This window comes from Triturus cristatus, chromosome 2_1 (genome assembly GCF_964204655.1).
Source record: "Triturus cristatus chromosome 2_1, aTriCri1.1, whole genome shotgun sequence".
NCBI classification, from domain to species: Eukaryota; Metazoa; Chordata; class Amphibia; order Caudata; family Salamandridae; genus Triturus; species Triturus cristatus.
In genome coordinates, this window is record NC_140581.1 from 36,118,289 (window position 1) to 36,144,737 (window position 26,449).

Below are 26,449 nucleotides of genomic sequence, written 5' to 3' on the forward strand. Positions count from 1 at the left end.
CACCAAAGTATTATGAGACTCTATACCAGTGGTATACCTGTATACCACTCTCAGAATGGGCACGGAGGGCAAACTGCACTCTTTTAGCAGAACGCCGTAGGTCTCTTTTGATAATTTAGGAGATCTCTTTGCATCAGAGGCCAAAGTTCAAATCACTGGTTCTGAAGGTACAAAATACATGTTAGAAGCTCAAGGTTCAAATCACGGCTTCTGAAGGTACAAAAAATACATGGTGCATGCTGGTGCAGGCTCAAGGTTCAGATCATGGCTTTGGAAAGTACAAAATACATGGTGCATGCTGGTACAGGCTCAAGGTTCAGATCATGGCTTTGGAAAGTACTGAAAATACATGGTGCATGCTGGTACAGGCTCAAGGTTCAGATCATGGCTTTGGAAAGTACTGAAAATACATGGTGCATGCTGGTACAGGCTCAAGGTTCAGATCATGGCTTTGGAAAGTACAAAATACATTGTGCATGCTGGTGCAGGCTCAAGGTTCAGATCATGGCTTTGGAAAGTACAAAATACATGGTGCATGCTGGTGCAGGCTCAAGGTTCAGATCATGGCTTTGGAAAGTACTGAAAATACATGGTGCCAGCTGGTGCAGGCTCAAGGTTCGGATCATGGCTTTGGAAAGTACTGAAAATACATGGTGCATGCTGGTGCAGGCTCAAGGTTCAGATCATGGCTTTGGAAAGTACTGAAAATACATGGTGTATGCTGGTACAGGCTCATGGTTCAGATCATGGCTTAGGAAAGTACAACATACATGGTGCATGCTGGTTCAGGCTCAAGGTTCAGATCATGGCTTTGGAAAGTACTGAAAATACATGGTGCATGCTGGTACAGGCTCATGGTTCAGATCATGGCTTTGGAAAGTACAAAATACATGGTGCATGCTGGTACATGCTCAAGGTTCAGATCATGGCTTTGGAAAGTACTGAAAATACATGGTGCATGCTGGTACAGGCTCATGGTTCAGATCATGGCTTTGGAAAGTACAAAATACATGGTGCATGCTGGTTCAGGTCAAGGTTCAGATCATGGCTTTGGAAAGTACTGAAAATACATGGCGCATGCTGGTAGAGGCTCAAGGTTCAGATCATGGTTTTGGAAAGTACTGAAAATACATGGTGCATGCTGGTACAGGCTCAAGGTTCAGATCATGGCTTTGGAAAGTACTGAAAATACATGGTGCATGCTGGTACAGGCTCAAGGTTCAGATCATGGCTTTGGAAAGTACAAAATACATGGTGCATGCTGGTACAGGCTCAAGGTTCAGATCATGGCTTTGGAAAGTACTGAAAATACATGGTGCATGCTGGTACAGGCTCAAGGTTCAGATTATGGCTTTGGAAAGTACTGAAAATACATGGTGCATGCTGGTACAGGCTCAAGGTTCAGATCATGGCTTTGGAAAGTACTGAAAATACAGGGTGCACGCTGGTACAGGCTCAAGGTTCAGATCATGGCTTTGGAAAGTACTGACAATACATGGTGCACGCTGATGCAGGCTCAAGGTCAGATCATGGCTTTGGAAAGTACTGAAAATACATGGTGCATGCTGGTACAGGCTCAAGGTTCAGATCATGGCTTTGGAAAGTACAAAATACATGGTGCATGCTGGTACAGGCTCAAAGTTCAGATCATGGCTTTGGAAAGTAATGAAAATACATGGTGCATGCTGGTACAGGCTCAAGGTTCAGATCATGGCTTTGGAAAGTACTGAAAATACATGGTGCATGCTGGTACAGGCTCAAGGTTCAGATCATGGCTTTGGAAAGTACTGAAAATACATAGTGCACGCTGGTACAGGCTCAAGGTTCAGATCATGGCTTTGGAAAGTACTGAAAATACATGGTGCATGCTGATGCAGGCTCAAGGTTCAGATCATGGCTTTGGAAAGTACTGAAAATACATGGTGCATGCTGGTACAGGCTCAAGGTTCAGATCATGGCTTTTGAAAGTACTGAAAATACATGGCGCATGCTGGTAGAGGCTCAAGGTTCAGATCATGGTTTTGGAAAGTACTGAAAATACATGGTGCATGCTGGTACAGGCTCAAGGTTCAGATCATGGCTTTGGAAAGTACTGAAAATACATGGCGCATGCTGGTACAGGCTCAAGGTTCAGATCATGGCTTTGGAAAGTACAAAATACATGGTGCATGCTGGTACAGGCTCAAGTTTCAGATCAGGGCTTTGGAAAGTACTGAAAATACATGGTGCATGCTGGTACAGGCTCAAGGTTCAGATCATGGCTTTGGAAAGTACTGAAAATACATGGTGCATGCTGGTACAGGCTCAAGGTTCAGATTATGGCTTTGGAAAGTACTGAAAATACATGGTGCATGCTGGTACAGGCTCACGGTTCAGATCATGGCTTTGGAAAGTACTGAAAATACACGTTGCACGCTGGTACAGGCTCAAGGTTCAGATCATGACTTTGGAAAGTACTGAAAATACATGGTGCACGCTGATGCAAGCTCAAGGTTCAGATCATGGCTTTGGAAAGTACAAAATACATGGTGCATGCTGGTTCAGGTCAAGGTTCAGATCATGGCTTTGGAAAGTACTGAAAATACATGGCGCATGCTGGTAGAGGCTCAAGGTTCAGATCATGGTTTTGGAAAGTACTGAAAATACATGGTGCATGCTGGTACAGGCTCAAGGTTCAGATCATGGCTTTGGAAAGTACTGAAAATACATGGTGCATGCTGGTACAGGCTCAAGGTTCAGATCATGGCTTTGGAAAGTACAAAATACATGGTGCATGCTGGTACAGGCTCAAGGTTCAGATCATGGCTTTGGAAAGTACTGAAAATACATGGTGCATGCTGGTACAGGCTCAAGGTTCAGATTATGGCTTTGGAAAGTACTGAAAATACATGGTGCATGCTGGTACAGGCTCAAGGTTCAGATCATGGCTTTGGAAAGTACTGAAAATACAGGGTGCACGCTGGTACAGGCTCAAGGTTCAGATCATGGCTTTGGAAAGTACTGACAATACATGGTGCACGCTGATGCAGGCTCAAGGTCAGATCATGGCTTTGGAAAGTACTGAAAATACATGGTGCATGCTGGTACAGGCTCAAGGTTCAGATCATGGCTTTGGAAAGTACAAAATACATGGTGCATGCTGGTACAGGCTCAAAGTTCAGATCATGGCTTTGGAAAGTAATGAAAATACATGGTGCATGCTGGTACAGGCTCAAGGTTCAGATCATGGCTTTGGAAAGTACTGAAAATACATGGTGCATGCTGGTACAGGCTCAAGGTTCAGATCATGGCTTTGGAAAGTACTGAAAATACATAGTGCACGCTGGTACAGGCTCAAGGTTCAGATCATGGCTTTGGAAAGTACTGAAAATACATGGTGCATGCTGATGCAGGCTCAAGGTTCAGATCATGGCTTTGGAAAGTACTGAAAATACATGGTGCATGCTGGTACAGGCTCACGGTTCAGATCATGGCTTTTGAAAGTACTGAAAATACATGGCGCATGCTGGTAGAGGCTCAAGGTTCAGATCATGGTTTTGGAAAGTACTGAAAATACATGGTGCATGCTGGTACAGGCTCAAGGTTCAGATCATGGCTTTGGAAAGTACTGAAAATACGTGGCGCATGCTGGTACAGGCTCAAGGTTCAGATCATGGCTTTGGAAAGTACAAAATACATGGTGCATGCTGGTACAGGCTCAAGTTTCAGATCAGGGCTTTGGAAAGTACTGAAAATACATGGTGCATGCTGGTACAGGCTCAAGGTTCAGATCATGGCTTTGGAAAGTACTGAAAATACATGGTGCATGCTGGTACAGGCTCAAGGTTCAGATCATGGTTTTGGAAAGTACTGAAAATACATGGTGCATGCTGGTACAGGCTCAAGGTTCGGATCATGGCTTTGGAAAGTACAAAATACATGGTGCATGCTGGTGCAGGCTCAAGGTTCAGATCATGGCTTTGGAAAGTACTGAAAATACATGGCGCATGCTGGTAGAGGCTCAAGGTTCAGATTATGACTTTGGAAAGTACTGAAAATTCATGGTGCATGCTGGTACAGGCTCAAGGTTCAGATCATGGCTTTGGAAAGTACAAAATACATGTTGCATGCTGGTTCAGGTCAAGGTTCAGATCATGGCTTTGGAAAGTACTGAAAATACATGGCGCATGCTGGTAGAGGCTCAAGGTTCAGATCATGGTTTTGGAAAGTACTGAAATACATGGTGCATGCTGGTACAGGCTCAAGGTTCAGATCATGGCTTTGGAAAGTACAAAATACATGGTGCATGCTGGTACAGGCTCAAGGTTCAGATCATGGCTTTGGAAAGTACTGAAAATACATGGTGCATGCTGGTACAGGCTCAAGGTTCAGATTATGGCTTTGGAAAGTACTGAAAATACATGGTGCATGCTGGTACAGGCTCACGGTTCAGATCATGGCTTTGGAAAGTACTGAAAATACAGGGTGCACGCTGGTACAGGCTCAAGGTTCAGATCATGACTTTGGAAAGTACTGAAAATACATGGTGCACGCTGATGCAAGCTCAAGGTTCAGATCATGGCTTTGGAAAGTACTGAAAATACATGGTGCATGCTGGTACAGGCTCAAGGTTCAGATCATGGCTTTGGAAAGTACAAAATACATGGTGCATGCTGGTACAGGCTCAAGGTTCAGATCATGGCTTTGGAAAGTAATGAAAATACATGGTGCATGCTAGTACAGGCTCAAGGTTCAGATCATGGCTTTGGAAAGTACTGAAAATACATGGTGCATGCTGGTACAGGCTCAAGGTTCAGATCATGGCTTTGGAAAGTACTGAAAATACATGGTGCACGCTGGTACAGGCTCAAGGTTCAGATCATGGCTTTGGAAAGTACTGAAAATACATGGTGCATGCTGATGCAGGCTCAAGGTTCAGATCATGGCTTTGGAAAGTACTGAAAATACATGGTGCATGCTGGTACAGGCTCAAGGTTCAGATCATGGCTTTGGAAAGTACTGAAAATACATGGCGCATGCTGGTAGAGGCTCAAGATTCAGATCATGGTTTTGGAAAGTACTGAAAATACATGGTGCATGCTGGTACAGGCTCAAGGTTCAGATCATGGCTTTGGAAAGTACTGAAAATACATGGCGCATGCTGGTACAGGCTCAAGGTTCAGATCATGGCTTTGGAAAGTACAAAATACATGGTGCATGCTGGTACAGGCTCAAGTTTCAGATCAGGGCTTTGGAAAGTACTGAAAATACATTGTGCATGCTGGTATAGGCTCAAGGTTCAGATCATGGCTTTGGAAAGTACTGAAAATACATGGTGCATGCTGGTACAGGCTCAAGGTTCAGATCATGGTTTTGGAAAGTACTGAAAATACATGGTGCATGCTGGTACAGGCTCAAGGTTCGGATCATGGCTTTGGAAAGTACAAAATACATGGTGCATGCTGGTGCAGGCTCAAGGTTCAGATCATGGCTTTGGAAAGTACTGAAAATACATGGCGCATGCTGGTAGAGGCTCAAGGTTCAGATTATGACTTTGGAAAGTACTGAAAATTCATGGTGCATGCTGGTACAGGCTCAAGGTTCAGATCATGGCTTTGGAAAGTACAAAATACATGGTGCACGCTGGTACAGGCTCAAGGTTCAGATCATGGCTTTGGAAAGTACAAAATACATGGTGCATGCTGGTACAGGCTCAAGGTTCAGATTATGGCTTTGGAAAGTACAAAATACATGGTGCATGCTGGTACAGGCTCACGGTTCAGATTATGGCTTTGGAAGGTGAGGAAATATGAATTTTGTGATCAGTTATGTCCCCTATCGTAGACCCTCCAGTTTTGAAGACGCAAATATATGTGCGTCCACCGTCAATCTGTCCTCTTTCAGACCCGCCATGAATGGGTCAGATATTCCATTCCTAAGTATGAAAGGCCACCGACTTTATATGGTTCACTTTCCACATTTCACAGATTCAGGCGAGTAGGCCCGAATTCTGTCATCAAGCCTTTTCCTGCCTTCTGCCTCTGAAAGCTCCAGTCTGAGCCTGCATCTGTGACCATGAACTTTGTCTTACTCCTTGCGCGGCTAACGGTGCCTGATCCAGCCTGTCGCCTGCCAAAAACTGTATTTCACCTTCGAGATTATCTCTTTCGCTCCTCATCCGATGCATTCCTGTCTAGTAGTTTAGGTAAACATTCCTCCAGCTACCATGCAAAGGGGCCAGGCCTCGCTGTCCTCATGCAAGTAATTCATAGCCCCGTTACCATGGAATATTCCTACCCCCTCGCATCTAGTGTAGACACTTAGACGCTTGTACACGCACTAACAGTCAGTATAGTCAGTATAGAATAAGATTCTATCCTAAGAGACCTCTCCTTTTGGATAACACAGTTCTTTAAACATAGGATATTAGATATGATTTGGGATTAGGTTGACATAACCCCAGACTTCTGTCTCCACATATAGAGCTAAATGTCAAGTCCCCTTCACCCTCTAGTTACACGTCAATCACACGTCATGCGGCTGCGCGCGCATCTTTGCCAAACATTTCTGCTGACATTGCAGGATTCTTCTATGGATCCACCCACTTGTGACCTCATGTATAATGACGTTTTCTAGTTACGCCTGTTCTAGTTACGCATGCATATTTTATTTTGCCTTATCAGTTGTTACGCCTACTGCATCTGTTTCACTGTAATGCCTTTTCTATAAAAATGATTACCTGTCAATAATTTATGTTCCTTCCTTCCTGAACTTTCGTGGTGATGGAACAGAAGGCCCACAATTCGAATTGTCTTCCTTTGTATTGGAATAAAGCCCTTTTTAAAACCTCTAATACCACGGATTCTGCCTCTTATATTTACTGAGTTATTCTTAATAGACTTTACCGCATAAAAAATAGTACCGGTAACGAAATATTTACCACATAAATTGGCGCCCGAATAGGGACACTTTCTCATCTCACGCGCCGGCGGTGCGTTGCAGGCCCGGTCTCCTGCCACAGCTGAACGGACAAAAACGCGTACCTGCAGGATTTCCTGTATCTCCCTCCGGCCAAGCGGGGACGACTGAGGCTGCGATCAACACCCAGACGAGGCGGTGAGAAGTGCGAAGTATCCCGACCAGAGCCTAGCTGAGAGAGCAAGATCCGAGGTATACAGAGTCCCACCAGGTTCCGAAGTTCCGAGTCCAGTCGAGTCGAGTCCAGTCCGGTCCAGTTTCAGTTCCGTTCCGAGGCCTTCCGTTCCGAGCTACCCGGTGAGTACCATTACCGGGGAGGCACTTTACGTGCACATAGTCTGTGCCGGTCAAGACGGGTTTGGGTACACAAGTCCGGTCTGCACTGTTTCAGCAGTGTATCTGTACTGTTTAGCAGTATATATAGTATGTTTTGCATATAAATAAGTATTATCTAGTGTCAGTATAATGTCAGTAACTAGTTTTCTATTAGTTATCATTTGTTCGTAAAACTGTTAAGCGTTAAATGTTTTAAATACGTTCTATATATTGTGGTATGAATGACTGTTCATTATTGTGTTTCTTTGTATAAAGTGTGTTCTAGTAATAAGGTCTAAAAAATGCCGCTCTTTTCGAAACTAAGACAGATCAAAACTAGAAAAGGTGTACTCGAAGAAGCTGTTCCCATTCCACCTAGGGACACTCCAGGATACTTTATGTATCATAAGCATGGTCTAGATGCCGTATTATTTCTTGATTTATGGGTGGATTACACCAAAGAATTACCAGAGAGTCAGAGATGGCCCGCAGCAGGGACTTGGGATGCAGATTGCATCATGAGAGTAGAAGAAGAATTATGGAAAAAGAAAGCCAGACAGTCACAGAAAGATGCCATTGAATTATGGCGTAAAGAATCATATAGACGTACAGAAAAAGCACTCAGACAGGAAGAGAAAGGTAGAGAGAATTCAAATAAAGCTCGAGAAAATCTATTACTTGAGGAAGGTACCCGAGTAAACTCAGAACAAGTAGACAGACAAAGAAACGCCCTTATGAATGGTATGTATCCACTTCTGGCCGAAGGGTTACCTAAGGCTACTCCGGAAATACCAAAAGACTTGCCACCTCCATTGTTTCCGATAAAAGCACATCCCAAATCACATCCCAAAACAGCGAAGGACGTTTTTCTTTCCTCCTATTTAGACGACGCAGCTCCCGAGTATGCTAATGCCATACCACCCACATCGCTTGCCGATGGTGTTCAACACCAAGAGCATACGTCTGTACCCCCGCAACTACAAACTCCTACACAAGTTCCAACAGGCCCGTCCGTCTCTACAGTTTTTCCCGCATCTACAATCTCTGTCTCACCTTCAACAAATCCTTTCACGTCCAGCACCCCAGACGGTGCTACAGGAGGTACGACAGACATTTTTTCTACACCACCCAGAGGAAATAAATTTTCCCTTAGAGAATTAGCACACCAACGTACGCCCAAACTAGCAACTCCCGACATGCTTAAGGAACTTCTAGTAGATTGTAGATATGATCCTGTGCCCGGTAAACGGGACGAAATGCTGCTGTCATCATTACGTATTCGACGAGCTGCAATATATTTAACAAAGTTACCAGGAATGACTATACATTTAGAAAATATATATCACTTTGTCCAGTCAGGGCGAGGTCCTGAAAGTATTAGCAGAGCCATGGAGTACCAGAAAGCGGAGGTACAGGGACAACTGTTACGTTTCCTCATAAACTGTGTAATCAGAAATCAAGACCGGCCTGGGGTAAATCCGGAAGGAATGCAAAAACTTGTCACTTGGGGCCAGAATGTATCAGAAGGGAGACATGATAAACAGTTATGTATAGTCGCCATGTACCGAAAGATCCGCAAAGAAGTAGAACGAATACACGAAGAAAGATTAGAGGTAGACGCCGCTGACCTAAACAGAGAGGAGGAGGAGCAAGAGTCAGAGCAAGTAGAAACGATAGCTTATGTAGGTAGAGGAAAACCCCATAATAATACCAGAGGTTTTAATGATCCGGTACGTCCAATACGTCCAGAATATAATAGACATTTTCCAAACCCTATGCTAAATACAAAATCCCCTGAACACTTATTCCAGGCCGCTGATAAATTACTCCGAGATCGAAGGGGGTACCACATGCTCGATTCCATGGACGAACAAGAATTAGCCAGGTCGGCAGTACAATGGGCTGACAGTCCCGGCGAATACAATGATGATGTACTTACACACACGTTTCTGAATCTAGACCCATATGAACAGCGTTTAGCTAGTATATACATGATTCAACACCTCCTTATATTATATAAAAGCCAACACTCCGATCCAGGACCCTTACCTGACATATTGACAGAACTACTCACGAATATATGGAGAGGGTCAGGTACTGATTTGATTAAGGAAATTCTAGAATCCCGAAACCAATATTTAAATTTTGTATGCCCAGAACACGTTCCAGTTCCCATCAGGGGAAGAAAAATATATCACATAGATAGACAGAACCCGTTACGCGAAGTGCACCCAATCAGAGGTGCCGGTGATAATTTTACACGCGTGTTTGTGTACACGCCTATAACTAAATTAGAATTATTAGAAATGAAGAAAGTAGTACCCAGCCATGACAAGGACCCAGCAGGTTTCCACCGCGAGATAAAAGACATGTTACTCATGGGAGAGTATACCTACCCCGATATTATGAAAATATTAAAAGTTCTATTACCCGCCGGTGTTTATGAGAAACTCAAAGAAAAGGAATGGGAGGTGGGAGACCAAAAGATAGATTGGACAGCATTAGAAAACGAAGAAAGGGCCCGAGCTGCAGGAGCAGGACTTGGGGAAAAGACTACAGCACTAGCAGGATTACTAATACAGGTACTGCCGCGTTTATTAACTACGAAAAAGGAAGACTGGGGTGCAATCTCAGCCTGTAAACAAAAGCCAGACGAAGACACTAGTGATTTCTATTCCCGATTTGAAAAATGTTTTGGTATAAATAGTGGCATAAAAGCCAGTAGTGAGTCATATCCACATCTGTTTGTGACAAAATTAGTTGAAAATTCTCTGCTACAAGTCAAGAATAGAGTATTGAAATTCGAAAGTACCTGGCAAGGTAATACCCCATCACAGATGCTACAGATGTTACAATATCACCACAATAGAATTAGAGAAGAACAAGAACATGAACAAAGACGTATGAAAGATACAAAAATGAAAATGCTTGTTGCCCAGTCAGTTCCAGCCGATGGTCATCAAAAGGGTAATTCCGCAGGTCCTACGAAAGGGACATGCAACTATTGAAAACAACCAGGTCATTATATACACGATTGTCCAGTCCTGAAACATAATATTGCTACAGGTAGAACTCAGGAGAGACCACGTCCACCTAGACAGGATCAGATTCAACAACAAATTCCTCAGCATGCACAACATAGGTTAGCTCCGCAACAACTAGCTCCGCAACAGGGAGCTTCACAACAGACCTTAGCACCACCACAAGCGCAGCCTATTGCTGCAACACAAGCAACGACACAACAAATGTATCAGTATGCACAAGCAGATTATCCCGATTATCAGCGATACTCATGAGACAGCCTAGAGAGGGAAGTTGGCTTACCCCTTATTGAGGTTCCTGTAGACCAAGAGGGACCTTATGTACATAGTGAACTATTAGGGGAAGACAGAAAGTTTTTACTTGATACAGGGGCAAGCAGAACAACTATACGACGCAGTGAAGTTCCAGGGGCACCCCTCTCAGGCTCACAGAATATTTCCCTTGGATTCTCAGGAAAACCTATAATTAATGACGTAACACAACCTCTTCCACTTACAGTCGGTCCATTGACACGTATTACAGATTTATTGCTTACTAAATCATGTCCAGAAAACTTGTTAGGCATAAAAACATTGAAAGCTCTAGGAGCTATAATATGTTGTTCTCCGGAAGGAGTACGACTATTTCTACGTGACTTTAAAGGTCACTACGTGTCCAGAGACATGGATCACCGACTGCAGAATTTACCTACACATTTATGGGCACAAGGCCCCACTGATGTTGGTTGCATGAACATTACACCATATCGAGTTACACTGAAAACAGGAATAGTACTACCACGAATGCGACAATACAAGTTACCACCCGATGCTGTTGTGGCTTTACTGCAAATCATTGACGAGCTCATTACACAAGGAGTGGTTGTCGAAACTGACTCCAATGTATGTAATTCTCCGATAATTCCGATTCTTAAAAGAACGGATCCAAAAGCACCACCAGTATATCGATTAGTTATTGATCTGCGCGAATTAAATAAATGTATTGTACCACAATACCCTGTGGTCCCAGATATCTCGTCATTACTAACAGCTATTGATTCAGAAGCAACGTTCTTCACTGTAATTGATCTCAAGAATGCTTTCTTTAGTGTCCCAATAGATCCGGAAAGTCAATATTTGTTCGGATTCAGTTTAAATGGACGAAGTTTTAAATTCACACGCGCACCCCAAGGATTTACAGAAAGCCCCAGCATCTATAGCCAAGCACTGAAACGAGAACTTGACAGTATCCACATGCCAGTTAACACTGCCTTGCTTCAATATGTCGATGATCTGCTGATCATCGCCCGAAGCGAACATGAATGTGAAAAAGCGTCACTGACGGTTTTAAAATTTTTGGCTGACAAGGGGCACAAGGTGTCCCCTTCTAAGCTGCAATTCTGTGTCCAGCGAGTTGTTTACCTTGGGCACTCGCTGTCCAAGGAGGGAAGGCAGCTTACATCCGACCGCATCCAGTTAATCGCTAACATGCCACCACCCAAGACACAAAAGGAGGTACGGGCTTTTATAGGCCTCACTTCATACTGTAGGCAGTAGATCCCTCAATATGCATTTCTAGCAAAACCACTCATCCAGTTGACAACACAGGAGGCAGCCACATCGACTGTCCTCCCTTGGACTCAAGAACATACACACGCCTTTGAAAGCTTAAAGAAAGCTTTATGCCAAGCACCTGTTTTAGCAACACCATGTTACAGCAAACAGTTTACACTCTTTGTTACAGAACGCGAAGGTACTGCTTTGTCAGTACTCACTCAGGAACAAGCAGGATCACACAAACCATGTGCTTATTTCTCTAGTACATTAGATCCAGTAGCTCAGGCTCTTCCTGCGTGCCTGAAATCGGTGGCAGCAACAGCTTTAGCAATCAGACAAAGCGATGCCATAGTGTTAGGACATCAATTGACAGTACAAGTACCACATGCAGTAGAGGTTCTTTTGAATCGCACACAAACACAACACTTGACTATAGCGAGACTCACCGGTTACGAACTGACATTGTTTCAGCCACACATAGAAATCAGACGTTGTAATACATTAAATCCTGCCACACTGTTACCAGTGGGCGGAACAGATCCATTGGCACATGATTGTGTCGAAGTCATTACTATCACGACGAAACCCAGACAAGACTTGACGGATATCCCTTTGTCAGATCCAGACTTGACATTGTATGTAGATGGGTCATGTATGAGAACAAGTACAGGAGAGTTAGTGGCTGCTTACGCAGTCACAACAGACATTGAAGTCATTGAAACAAATCGTATTAACACTTTGTCGGCTCAAGCAGCAGAGCTCATCGCTCTGACACAAGCATGTATTCAAGCCAAAAATAAGAAAGTCAATATATACACAGATTCACGTTATGCATTCGGAGTCGTCCATGACTTCGGCGTACTGTGGCGAGAGAGAGGTTATTTAACTTCTCACGGTGCCCACATCCAGCACGGACCCCTCATTCAAACCCTATTAGACGCGATTCATCTACCTATTGCAATATCAATTATGAAATGCAAAGCCCATACAAAAGTTACCGATATCATTTCTCAGGGTAATGACCTAGCTGACAGAACAGCTAAACAGACTGCTCAGAATCAGACTCTCACAACTGACATGACAAAGACAATAGTTCCGACACCAACACATTGCATGACAGTTAAGGATCCCGCCCTTGATGTAATTGACATACAGACACATGCTACACCAGAAGAAATAAAGAAATGGACTGAATTAGGAGGGATCCAAACAGATCAGGGATGGATGACGAAGGAAAAATCTATATGGTTTCTTCCCGACTCAATGGTCCAAGTCATCATTAACACAATACATAGTCCAGCGCACCTAGGAGAAAAAGCTATGCTAGACAGCATTCAACACATTTGGTTCAACAAGCACTTGCGAGCAGCAGCTAAACAAAAAGTTCGTACCTGTATGATATGTTGTCAGTTTAATCCAGGTAAAAGCATCCCCGTAGAACAGGGTGGATTTCAAACTCCCGATCACGCTTTTGAAGTCCTCCAGATGGATTATATCCAGATGGAACGATGTCGAGGATTCAAATATGTTCTCGTAGTTGTCTGTGCTCTTTCCCGTTGGACAGAAGCATACCCGGTTTCAGATTACACTGCCCCGACTACTGCCAAACAGTTAGTTCGAGAATTCTTCCCACGGTACGGTTTACCACGTGTTGTCTACTCAGATAACGGCCAGCCGTTCTCATCCGAACTAATGAAACACGTTTCCCTTCTATTAGGCTATCAATGGAAATTTCACTGTGTCCGACATCCCGAGGCAGCAGGTCTCGTAGAACGCCATAATCAAACTTTGAAAATTAGATTGTCCAAAATATGTAGAGAAAAAGGAGTCGATTGGATAGTAGCCTTACCAGTTGCGCTCTTTTACATGAGAATGGTAGCACATTCTCGAACAGGGCTATCCCCGTATGAGGTGATCTTCGGTAGACCACCAAATATGTGGGGGACGCCTATACCTCGCAAAATAACTGATGTTGACTGTAATATGTTGACAGATTACCTGGCTTCCTTGATGTCTGCACTACAATCTTGTCGTTCACAGGTATCCGCAGCTTTCCCCGACAATACTGAGGTGAAGCCCCATGACGTGGTTCCTGGTGATCTGGTGCTGGTCAGGAACTTTGACCGGAAGACCCAACTGGATCCTAGGTGGAAGTCACCGAAGTTGGTTCTACTCACCACAAGGACAGCCGTGAAAATCGAGGGAAGGAAAGGGTGGTTGCACTCGAGTCATATCAAGAAATTTTATGGACTACCACCCGGTGTAGATACTCAACCCTGTATTCCCTCACAAACAGACTCAAAGCTCCCCTTGGTTGAGCAATCGAACTCAGAAATTTATAAACTAAAATTGAGGTCTAGTAAGTCAGACAATTTGATTGTTTAAGTCCTCTCCAAGGTGAATCGGTTGAATTTGTCTCTGACATGTATCCTCTAGACCGGAATAGGGAAAGAAATAATCAGATGCAGCTCAAAAAGCATGCGTATTGTAAATCACTTCGTAGTCACTGTACAGTAACATTATTAATTTTGTTTTTTCTAAGTCTTCTGATCATTATTTTTAGCATACTATTGCATATGTATTACCCCATTCTTAAACATGCTTACAATATAACTGCAGAACATTCTTTTAGCGAATTTCCTCCGCATGAATTGTCATATAGATTTGCGCTGCGCAACAACACATTTATTAGTATGTTACATCATTCCCATCAAACCAGCAATGCCACAAATTGTTGGATATGTGGCCGACTCCCTCCCTATCAAAACTATAAGGGAGTTTTGCCCCTCTTTCCATATCCGTTCACACACAATGGCTCCTGTGGAGCATGGTTTAGTTTGATTAATTCCCTAGATTCAAATTCCGCAGTTTATCAAGACAACTGGGTATGGGGAAACCTGAACCTAGTTTTGCTTAAAGTCTGCTACCCTAACAAGGAGGGACTCCCCAAAAGAACAGGAACTGATCTAGAAAATGAAGTATATGGATTAGGTAATTTTACACTTAACCTCATGATCCTGAACGTTGAATCTGAAACTACACCAATCTTGCCCGCCATGTCAGTATTCCCAGTAAAAGGGGAATTATGTATAAGAAAGAATGGTTCCATACACATGGGTCATAGTAAATGCACCACTGTCATAAAATTCAGTGATCAAGGCAAGTCTACATTTAGAGCTTCCCATCATTCCTACTTCATATGTGGCCAGACCGCATATATATGTCTACCTTTAGATTGGGATGGTACCTGTTACATAGCATTCCTTCTGCCACCTGTTTTCCTAGCTCCTCCTGATTATCATAGAAATACCCATTTAGTACACAATAGACAACAGAGAGATCTCCCAATTGTCGATTACACTGAAACAGCATGGGAAAAATACACAGATTTCAATAAAGGTTTCTTTCCCTATATAGGTACAGTCACTAATAGTAAGCTGATACGTAGATTAACCAGAACCCTTGAAGCAGTAGTGAACGAAACTATTTCCGCCTTAGGCAATTTAACAGAAGAGCAGTCTGCTATGCGGATTGTTGTGCTTCAAAATCGTCTTGTCCTTGACGTCATCCTGGCCGATAGGGGCGGAGCTTGTAGGGTCATCGGATCAAGTTGTTGCATTTTTATACCAGAAAATTCGCCGTCAGTATATAAGGCCATAACTCGCCTTCATAAGATTGTAAGCCAGATACACCAGAGTCCAGGCACCTGGACTTGGTCCGGTTGGTTCTGGGGCGTGTTGTCAGCCTGGGGATGGAGAATATTATCCTTCCTAGGCATTGGCCTCCTCATACTATTCAGTTGCTGCTTATGTCTACAATGTGGGCCAGCGATTTGTGGTCTGTGTGCCACCTCGTGTATCCCACATCCAAGTTTTCGTTCGAGATCCCGGAAGAAGAAAGAAGAACAAATGATGCTATATGAACAGATCGATGGATTGATGAAGATCGATATCTCCTAAGGGTCCGAAGGGGACAAGGAGGGAATGAGGAAATATGAATTTTGTGATCAGTTATGTCCCCTATCGTAGACCCTCCAGTTTTGAAGACGCAAATATATGTGCGTCCACCGTCAATCTGTCCTCTTTCAGACCCGCCATGAATGGGTCAGATATTCCATTCCTAAGTATGAAAGGCCACCGACTTTATATGGTTCACTTTCCACATTTCACAGATTCAGGCGAGTAGGCCCGAATTCTGTCATCAAGCCTTTTCCTGCCTTCTGCCTCTGAAAGCCCCAGTCTGAGCCTGCATCTGTGACCATGAACTTTGTCTTACTCCTTGCGCGGCTAACGGTGCCTGATCCAGCCTGTCGCCTGCCAAAAACTGTATTTCACCTTCGAGATTATCTCTTTCGCTCCTCATCCGATGCATTCCTGTCTAGTAGTTTAGGTAAACATTCCTCCAGCTACCATGCAAAGGGGCCAGGCCTCGCTGTCCTCATGCAAGTAATTCATAGCCCCGTTACCATGGAATATTCCTACCCCCTCGCATCTAGTGTAGACACTTAGACGCTTGTACACGCACTAACAGTCAGTATAGTCAGTATAGAATAAGATTCTATCCTAAGAGACCTCTCCTTTTGGATAACACAGTTCTTTAAACATAGGATATTAGATATGATTTGGGATTAGGTTGACATAACCCCAGACTTCTGTCTCCACATATAGAGCTAAATGTCAAGTCCCCTTCACCCTCTAGTTACACGTCAATCACACGTCATGCGGCTGCGCGCGCATCTTTGCCAAACATTTCTGCTGACATTGCAGGATTCTTCTATGGATCCACCCACTTGTGACCTCATGTATAATGACGTTTTCTAGTTACGCCTGTTCTAGTTACGCATGCATATTTTATTTTGCCTTATCAGTTGTTACGCCTACTGCATCTGTTTCACTGTAATGCCTTTTCTATAAAAATGATTACCTGTCAATAATTTATGTTCCTTCCTTCCTGAACTTTCGTGGTGATGGAACAGAAGGCCCACAATTCGAATTGTCTTCCTTTGTATTGGAATAAAGCCCTTTTTAAAACCTCTAATACCACGGATTCTGCCTCTTATATTTACTGAGTTATTCTTAATAGACTTTACCGCATAAAAAATAGTACCGGTAACGAAATATTTACCACAAAGGTACTGAAAATACATGGTGCATGCTGGTACAGGCTCAAGGTTCAGATCATGGCTTTGGAAAGTACTGAAAATACATGGTGCATGCTGGTGCAGGCTCAAGGTTCAGATCATGGCGTTGGAAAGTACTGAAAATACATGGCGCATGCTGGTAGAGGCTCAAGGTTCAGATTATGACTTTGGAAAGTACTGAAAATTCATGGTGCATGCTGGTACAGGCTCAAGGTTCAGATCATGGCTTTGGAAAGTACAAAATACATGGTGCATGCTGGTACAGGCTCAAGGTTCAGATTATGGCTTTGGAAAGTACAAAATACATGGTGCATGCTGGTACAGGCTCAAGGTTCAGATCATGGCTTTGGAAAGTACTGAAAATACATGGTGCATGCTGGTACAGGCTCAAGGTTCAGATCATGGCTTTGGAAAGTACTGAAATTACATGGCGCAAGCTGATAGAGGCTCAAGGTTCAGATCATGGTTTTGGAAAGTACTGAAAATACATGGTGCATGCTGGTACAGGCTCATTGTTCAGATCATGGTTTTGGAAAGTACTGAAAATACATGGCGCATGCTGGTACAGGCTCAAGGTTCAGATCATGGCTTTGGAAAGTACAAAATACATGGTGCAGGCTGGTACAGGCTCAAGGTTCAGATCATGGCTTTGGAAAGTACTGAAAATACATGGCGCATGCTGGTACAGGCTCAAGGTTCAGATCATGGCTTTGGAAAGTACTGAAAATACATGGTGCATGCTGGTGCAGGCTCAAGGTTCAGATCATGGCTTTGGAAAGTACTGAAAATACATGGTGCATGCTGGTGCAGGCTCAAGGTTCAGGTCATGGCTTTGGAAAGTACTGAAAATACATGGTGCATGCTGGTACAGGCTCAAGGTTCAGATCATGGCTTTGGAAAGTACTGAAAATACATGGCGCATGCTGGTGCAGGCTCAAGGTTCAGATCATGGCTTTGGAAAGTACTGAAATCATGGCGCATGCTGGTACAGGCTCAAGGTTCAGATCATGGCTTTGGAAAGTACTGAAAATACATGGTGCATGCTGGTACAGGCTCAAGGTTCAGATCATGGCTTTGGAAAGTACTGAACATACATGGTGCATGCTGGTGCAGGCTTAAGGTTCAGATCATAACTTTGGAAAGTACTGAAAATACATGGTGCATGCTGGTGCAGGCTTAAGGTTCAGATCATGGCTTTGGAAAGTACTGAAAATACATGGTGCATGCTGGTACAGGCTCAAGGTTCAGATCATGGCTTTGGAAAGTACTGAAAATACATGGCGCATGCTGGTAGAGGCTCAAGGTTCAGATCATGGTTTTGGAAAGTACTGAAAATACATGGTGCATGCTGGTACAGGCTCATTGTTCAGATCATAGTTTTGGAAAGTACTGAAAATACATGGCGCATGCTGGTAGAGGCTCATTGTTCAGATCATGGTTTTGGAAAGTACTGAAAATACATGGCGCATGCTGGTACAGGCTCAAGGTTCAGATCATGGCTTTGGAAAGTACAAAATACATGGTGCATGCTGGTACAGGCTCAAGGTTCAGATCATGGCTTTGGAAAGTACTGAAAATACATGGTGCATGCTGGTACAGGCTCAAGGTTCAGATCATGGCTTTTGAAAGTACTAAAAATACATGGTGCATGCTGGTGCAGGCTCAAGGTTCAGATCATGGCTTTGGAAAGTACTGAAAATACATGGTGCATGCTGGTACAGGCTCAAGGTTCAGATCATGGCTTTGGAAAGTACTGAAAAGACATGGCACATGCTGGTAGAGTCTCCAGGTTCAGATCATGGTTTTGGAAAGTACAAAATATATGTTAAAGGTTCAGGCTTCAAATCACGGCTTCTGTACATACAAAGGACAAGTTACAGGCTCAAGGGGTCAATCTTTATCCTGCACTAGGAGGAAGTGAGGCCACCTCAAGCTCAAGATTTCTTTAAAATTGGAATTGCCTCAATTTTGCAAAGGTGCATCGTTTGAGCCTTTTTTGTGGACTCTTACAGGATAGAAAAATGGCAGCACCCAAAGTCCAGGCAATGTGACTGCTGTAACTGCTGCTGCAACGCAGTGCATAGCACCACCTTAGAGGGGATGGCAGCTCAGTGTAGGGATGTATATTCCACAGCCTGGAAAACGTCTATGGGGTTTCTCTGAAGACGGCCAGAGAAAGCAGCTTACAAATTGTCATCTACACAAGCTTAATAAAGACAAGGTGTTCAACACTTACAAAATGCTTAACAAGGCACCCTTCATCCTGCCCACCATTCCCCCTCCGCCCAACGCCTGTAGCGTGCCACACACTCAACAAAAAGCCACCCCAATAATGAAGTGTGGGGGTCAAGTTTTAAAGGAATAGCCTTTCCTACTCTTGGTGGGACCCCCTGATTGGCATGGCCTTGCGTTCAGCTGATGAATGCCACAGAAAATCGTGGGACACCTGCATTGGGCTCATAAATTGTCAAAACCATTGGGAGAAAAGTCGCACTGTAGGTCATAAAAGTAAAACTGTGCACAGCGCTCCTTGTCCTGCATGGGTCTGTTTCCGGTAGGAGGCTGTATTTGGCAGGATGGCTCCGCGAGTTAAATGTTGAGCACCAACATATGTTGTGATTTTACATTATAAGTCTGAATACCAACAACTCACCATTGAATTCTTCCAAAGTTGAACAATGTAATAAGATAATATCGCTTGCTATGAGGTCCAGGATTTAGGTGTGGGAATCCCCCACCTATGGCTCATTAGTATACAATCTACATATTTACATTACCCTCCTTCCGGTGATCATCAATCAATCAGCATTTGTATAGCACAGCACTGTCCCCCTTAGGGTTATCGGGGTGCTAAGGGTGCCAGGTTTCATTCGAAAAGCCAAGTCTTGAGTATCTTTCTGAAATCTGCCAGGGAGACTGTTGTTAGGAGGTGAAGCGGCAGATCGTTCTAGGTCTTGGCAGCGTTGTAGGAGAAGGTGCGACACCCACAGTGGCTGCGACGGATGCTGGGGGGTCTGTGAGTGTGCGAGAGGAGGAGCACAGGTGCCTTGTGGGTAGATAAAAGTTGAGTCGATGGTTGATGTAGGATGGTCCTTGTTCATGTAAATCTATATGTGTGAGGATTTAACGTTTAAATTTGCTTGGAGCCGGTAGAAAATGTGTGTTTGTGGATTTTTAGGGCCAGAGGGAGTAGGGCAGCAGGATGGCTGTTTGTTGCTTGTATATTTATTATCTAAATATATAATATTTAAGTTTAATAAGCTATTTTTATTTTTGCTATACCTTACTATAGGGATATCTGTAGAGTCTCTCTATGCTAAAGTGGGGGGAAAGTAAAAAAGAGTATATTTAACTCAATGTAGAACAAAAGAAAAAAGAATAATCTTTTAATTAATTTAATAAACTCATTAAATAGAACCTGTTTTTCTGAACTTTAAATTTAAAGATAAAGTCCCACCAAAAGTAAATTTATGACACTTTTTATTATGCATTAATAATTATTAAAAGTGATGTATACAATTATTTAAAATTAATTTGATTACATTTTAATACACATTCATGTTACATTTTCTATTAATTATTTAAATAATAAATGTTTTCAATTTAGATTTTTTCTAACAATAGATTACATTTAGTTATATTTTTAACTATTTAACTATTTGAAAATTTCGTTAATTCAAAACAAATTCCTATTATGTATTATTTAAGTTTTATTTAAGTCCCTACCCTCGCTCTTTCCTAGTGGAGGGTGCTGCAGTACCAGTGGTTGGCCATGTGTGAGGCTCTGAGCTTGTGTAATTTAGTACTCCTTTGGATTCCTCTTTGGCTGTAATCATTTTAAACATGTAGTTTGTGAAAGCATTTCACGCCCTAAAAGCCTCCCTACTCCTGCCTAAACGCCTCCTTACTTCTCTCTAAACCCCTCCCATTTAGTAGTCAGGCTGCCCCATTTTCCAGCCAGTTTCCATGGTCCCTGCCACAATTACTATTGAGTAGTAAAATATCATCTGTTAGGATCTCCCCATAGAAAGAATAGGAGCAGTGGAAATGGGAATTTACACTGCAAGGTTTCTGGATAGCATTTGTAGTAGAGTTGTAGTACTAATAAATGTATTGCACAGTGCAGTTTGTGAATAGCACCTCAGTATGTATAACAGATCTCTTTGGACTGTGTCTAGAGAATTCAATATTTTTGACTTGAGAGCAGAATGTTACGGGCAAAAGGGCAGGAGTCGGAGCTGGAATTACCATCTCGGTCTGTCATAATCCCGCACGGTGAGGTGAGATGTGAAAGTGAGCAAGAGTTGCAATGTTTAATCTTTCTGAGATTAATCAAATTTGATGAATCCCGGTAGGGGGGTATTAATCTCAGTCTCTTATTTAAATGACACTTTTACAGTAATCTATGGTTTGCTTTGTCCATGCAAACTGAGGTAAGTTTCAGATGTTCCTTTTTCCTTTATGACTTCCCTTAAGTTTCCCAAAATGCTAACCCTCATTATTACCTTATATAAATAACTTAATAATATCTTTCCCAAATGTTTACACAATAATAATATATGCACCTCATGGAGAATGCACTTCAAGGATTGGAGGGTGTATTACGTAGAAGTGGAATCTGGAAATAACCATAAAAGGAAAAATCCACTACAAATAAGTAGCGGATTAAGGATAGGAATTCAACTGTAGTCTCAAACTGGAAGAAGAGTTGATTTGTTGGATTCAAGCACACATTCCATTGTTGAATGAACACTACCTTACTCAAATTACACGCACAGTCTTACAATAAAATCAAGCTTTATTTACATAGCTGGTTACAGGAACTTACTATAATCATTGACTTGCAGGCCAGCCAATGGAACGTGTCTACATAGTTTTACCAACTTCTAGATCACCAGAAATGGCCGGTAAGAAGATTTCCAGAAACCTTAACTTGATAGCTGATTGCATTTACAAACACACTGTGCAATCCTTTACTATCTGTCCCTTTGACATCCAGATTCCCCAGGAGTCAGTAGATCTTTACAGCTTACTTTTTAATCCTTTACTTCTTTGGGCTAGAGGTCTTTGTTTCTTTCCCTGTCGGGGTCTTCCTACCTTGTAGAAATCATCAATGATCTTCTCATACTTTTTTAAAATAACAGGACGCTTCAATTTCAAGGTGGGGCCTGAATATGAGAGAACAGATGAGGAAAGTTAGTCAAGGAGGAAGAGAAAAAGCAATGTATATCAAAAGCAAAAATACAATCTTTCAAAACTCTTAAATATAATCTTCTAACTGTTCTGTTTCCATTCTGTAAATCTCCAACTCTGGTAAATGTTTCTCCCTTGCAACAAATGTCCTTAAAGAGAATTGTTCTCTACCGTCTATTAATCCATCTATTAATGTTCTAACTATGGACTACATATTATTATTATACCCACATATACTTCCTAACTGTCCTATGTATTTTTACTGAGGCCCTATTTAAGGCTAATCTCTACCTAAGTTTCTCATTACAGGATCACTGACATAATATTGACTACAAAAATATAGACTTACAAAAATATCGATGCCAAAATATAGAATGCCAAAATATCGAAGTCCTATCTCCAAACAGGAAATTACAAAAATATCGAATCCAAAATATCGTTGTAAGTAATATAGTTAGTCAAAATATCGAATTTTTTAAATGTTTTAAAAGTAATGTTAAATAAATGAAATAATACATATAATTAACTGACACATACTTAAAAATACTTAAATAACAGTATACTTAATGAATAATTAAAGTAAGTAAAAAAAAAATTAATACATATATCTTAACGTGATATTAATTAAAAATATTCAATATTTTCTGTGTAGGATAGCGGGCGCGTAAAATTTACTATTACCACTCCAGTAAGTGCAATAGTAGGGAAAGCGTTGGATAGCGGGAGGGTAAAAATTACTATTCCCACTCCAGAGAATGCAACAGTAGGGAAAGCGTTGGATAGCGGGAGGGTAACATTTACTATTCCCACTCCAGTGAGTGCAACAGTAGGGAAAGCGTTGGATAGCGGGAGGGTAACATTTACTATTCCCACTCCAGTGAGTGCAACAGTAGGGAAAGCGTTGGATAGCGTAGGGGTAAAAATTACTATTCCCACTCCAGAGAGTGCAACAGTAGGGAAAGCGTTGGATAGCGGGAGGGTAACATTTACTATTCCCACTCCAGTGAGTGCAACAGTAGGGAAAGCGTTGGATAGCGGGAGGGTAACATTTACTATTCCCACTCCAGTGAGTGCAACAGTAGGGAAAGCGTTGGATAGCGTAGGGGTAAAAATTACTATTCCCACTCCAGAGAGTGCAACAGTAGGGAAAGCGTTGGATAGCGGGAGGGTAACATTTACTATTCCCACTCCAGTGAGTGCAACAGTAGGGAAAGCGTTGGATAGCGTAGGGGTTAAAATGACTATTCCCACTCCAGAGAGTGCAACAGTAGGGAAAGCGTTGGATAGCGGGAGGGTAAAAATTACTATTCCCACTCCAGAGAGTGCAATAATAGGGAAAACATTGGATAGCGTAGGGGTAAAAATTACTATTCCCACTCCAGAGAGTGCAACAGTAGGGAAAGCGTTGGATAGCGGGAGGGTAACATTTACTATTCCCACTCCAGTGAGTGCAACAGTAGGGAAAGCGTTGGATAGCGTAGGGGTAAAAATTACTATTCACACTCCAGAGAGTGCAACAGTAGGGAAAACGTTGGATAGCGTAGGGGTAACATTTACTATTCCCACTCCAGTGAGTGCAACAGTAGGGAAAGCGTTGGATAGCGTAGGAGTAAAAATTACTATTCCCACTCCAGAGAGTGCAACAGTAGGGAAAGCGTTGGATAGCGGGAGAGTAAAAATTACTATTCCCACTCCAGTGAGTGCAACAGTAGGGAAAGCGTTGGATAGCGTAGGAGTAAAAATTACTATTCCCACTCCAGAGAGTGCAACAGTAGGGAAAGCGTTGGATAGCGGGAGAGTAAAAATTACTATTCCCACTCCAGTGAGTGCAACAGTAGGGAAAGCGTTAGATAGCGGGAGGGTAAAAATTACTATTCCCACTCCAGTGAGTGCAACAGTAGGGAAAGCGTTGGATAGCGGGAGGGTAAAAATTACTATTCACACTCCAGAGAGTGCAATAATAGGGAAAGCATTGGATAGCGTAGGGGTAAAAATTACTATTCCCACTCAAGTAAGTGCAATAGTAGAGAAAATAATAAATGTATTTTTATTTTTAAATTAATTAATTATTAATACAAAAACAAGTATTACCATTAATTACCAATCACACAAGAATTGATCATTTTTAAATACCAATACATTTTTGTTTAATTAATTAACAATTAATAATTAATTAACAAACAATTGTTTTTCAATAACAAACATTAATAAATGCAAATAATACCAATTAATAATTAATTTATAATATATTAATTAAGGATATACACAAATTATTTAAATAAATTTTTTTTCCCAATTATATTACTTCCCACCATATTCCCGTATAAACACAATACCCGCTACAAATATTAATTGAATACAATTAACATAATTATCAATTTACCTATTAATACTAATTAATTATCAATTAATACTAATTATTTACAAATTAATAATTAATCAACAAACAATTAATTTGCAATACCAATTAATAATTAACTAATAACAATTAAATTACTTCCCACCCTATTCCCCTATAAACCCACAACCCACTACAGAAGTAAAATGCAAAATTAAATTAAAGATATATTAATTAACAATATACACAAATAAATTACATAATTATTTATTTACAATTATATTACTTGCCACCATATTCCCCTATAAACACACTGCCCGCTACAAATATTAAATGAATACAATTAACATAATTATCAATTAAACAATTAATACAAATTAATTAACAATTAATACTAATTATTTACCAATTAATAATTAATCAACAACCAATTAATTTGCAATACCAATTAATAATTAACTAATAACAATTAAATTACTTCCCACCCTATTCCCCTATAAACCCACAACCCGTTACAGAAATAAAACGCAAAATTAAATTAAAAATAATTAATAATTCCTATAAATTATTATTTAATAATATATTATTAAATTACTTCCCACCCTATTCCCCTATAAACCCACAACCCGCTACAGAAGTAAAACGCAAAATTAAATTAAAAATAATTAATAATTCCTATAAATTATTATTTAATGTACTATAATTAAATTACTTCCCACCCTACTCCCCTATAAACCCACAACCCGCTACGGAATTAAATTACAAAAAAATAAAAAAACATAAAATTCAATAATTTAAAAATATTCTAACATACATTCCAATATTAATACATACTTTTAACACATATACTAACACTTAAAACACTATAAAAAAATCGATATTTTTAACAACTATATTATTGCAATCGATATTTCTTACCTGTTTTTCGATATTCTTCACCACTATATTTTTGCAAGTCGATATTCTGTCCATTCGATATTAAAAACTCGATATTCTTGCTACTCGATATTTTTTTTTCGATATTATGTCTATTTACCCTCATTACAATAGGTCCTCCTGGTCGACTGAGTTGGGAGCGTCAACCAGCCAGTGCCTAATCTGTCGTAAATATTGTCCTGGGCCACACACAGCTGTAAACTAAAAACTTCTTAGAAGTATCTATGTCTCTGAATTTTATACCATGGGCACAGTGGAGTGTAAAGATCTAATAAATCAAAAAGTGATACAGACAACAAAATTGTGAATGTGAGACCAACCAAGAATACAAGTAGTAGCTTCAACAAACAATATAGAAAAAAATACAATGAAGCGAAAGTGAGTAAAATGTATTAGGCTCTTCTCAGAAAGGTTTACAGGAGCATTACATTGTCTTGTCTCTGTTGCATTGATCTAACCCTGTACCCTATGTATTTTGTATTACTTGTTTTGTTGCTTCTATTGCACAAAATTCTATGATATAAAAAGAAATACATATATCACAGACAACTTTAAGATATTAATTATTATTATTCACTCATAATCCCAAGCTTCAAGACGCTGAAAATAACACATTTTAACATAGAACAAACAAAGAAGAATAGCATAATATAAAATAAGTCACTTTGGCTAAACAGCAGTGTTTTTAATATTCTTCTTCAGGAGGGCAACATTTGGAGAATGCTCTGATTTTCATCTGAGAGATCAGTTCACTCTCTTATGGCCATTATGGAAACAGCCCACTGGCCATAATTCATTGTATACTCTTTAGGAATGACTAAGTCATGAGCTCTTGTAAATTTCAAATGACTTAGTGGATAGATTGAGGAATTGTCCTTAAGAAAGGCGTGGCAGATCTATGACCACCCAATAAATAATTGTCATGGCTTTAAATAAGATGTGCTGCCTAATGGGGAGCCCATGTAGTTGTCTCAAAATGGGGGTGATGTGATG

At 41.3% G+C, this 26,449-nt stretch overlaps 1 protein-coding gene across 1 annotated transcript in view; it reads right to left on the reverse strand.

Annotated features, from left to right (window-relative positions):
* Positions 1–21,769: 21,769 nt before the first annotated feature.
* The window catches only part of LOC146863663 (long-chain-fatty-acid--CoA ligase ACSBG2-like), a 309,705-nt gene continuing 305,025 nt past the window's right edge, over positions 21,770–26,449 (reverse strand). The window contains exon 13 of the mRNA XM_085636650.1: positions 21,770–22,157. Within this exon, the coding sequence (XP_085492776.1) occupies positions 22,012–22,157 (146 nt within the window). The 3' untranslated portion in view covers positions 21,770–22,011. The remainder of the gene's footprint in view (positions 22,158–26,449) is intronic.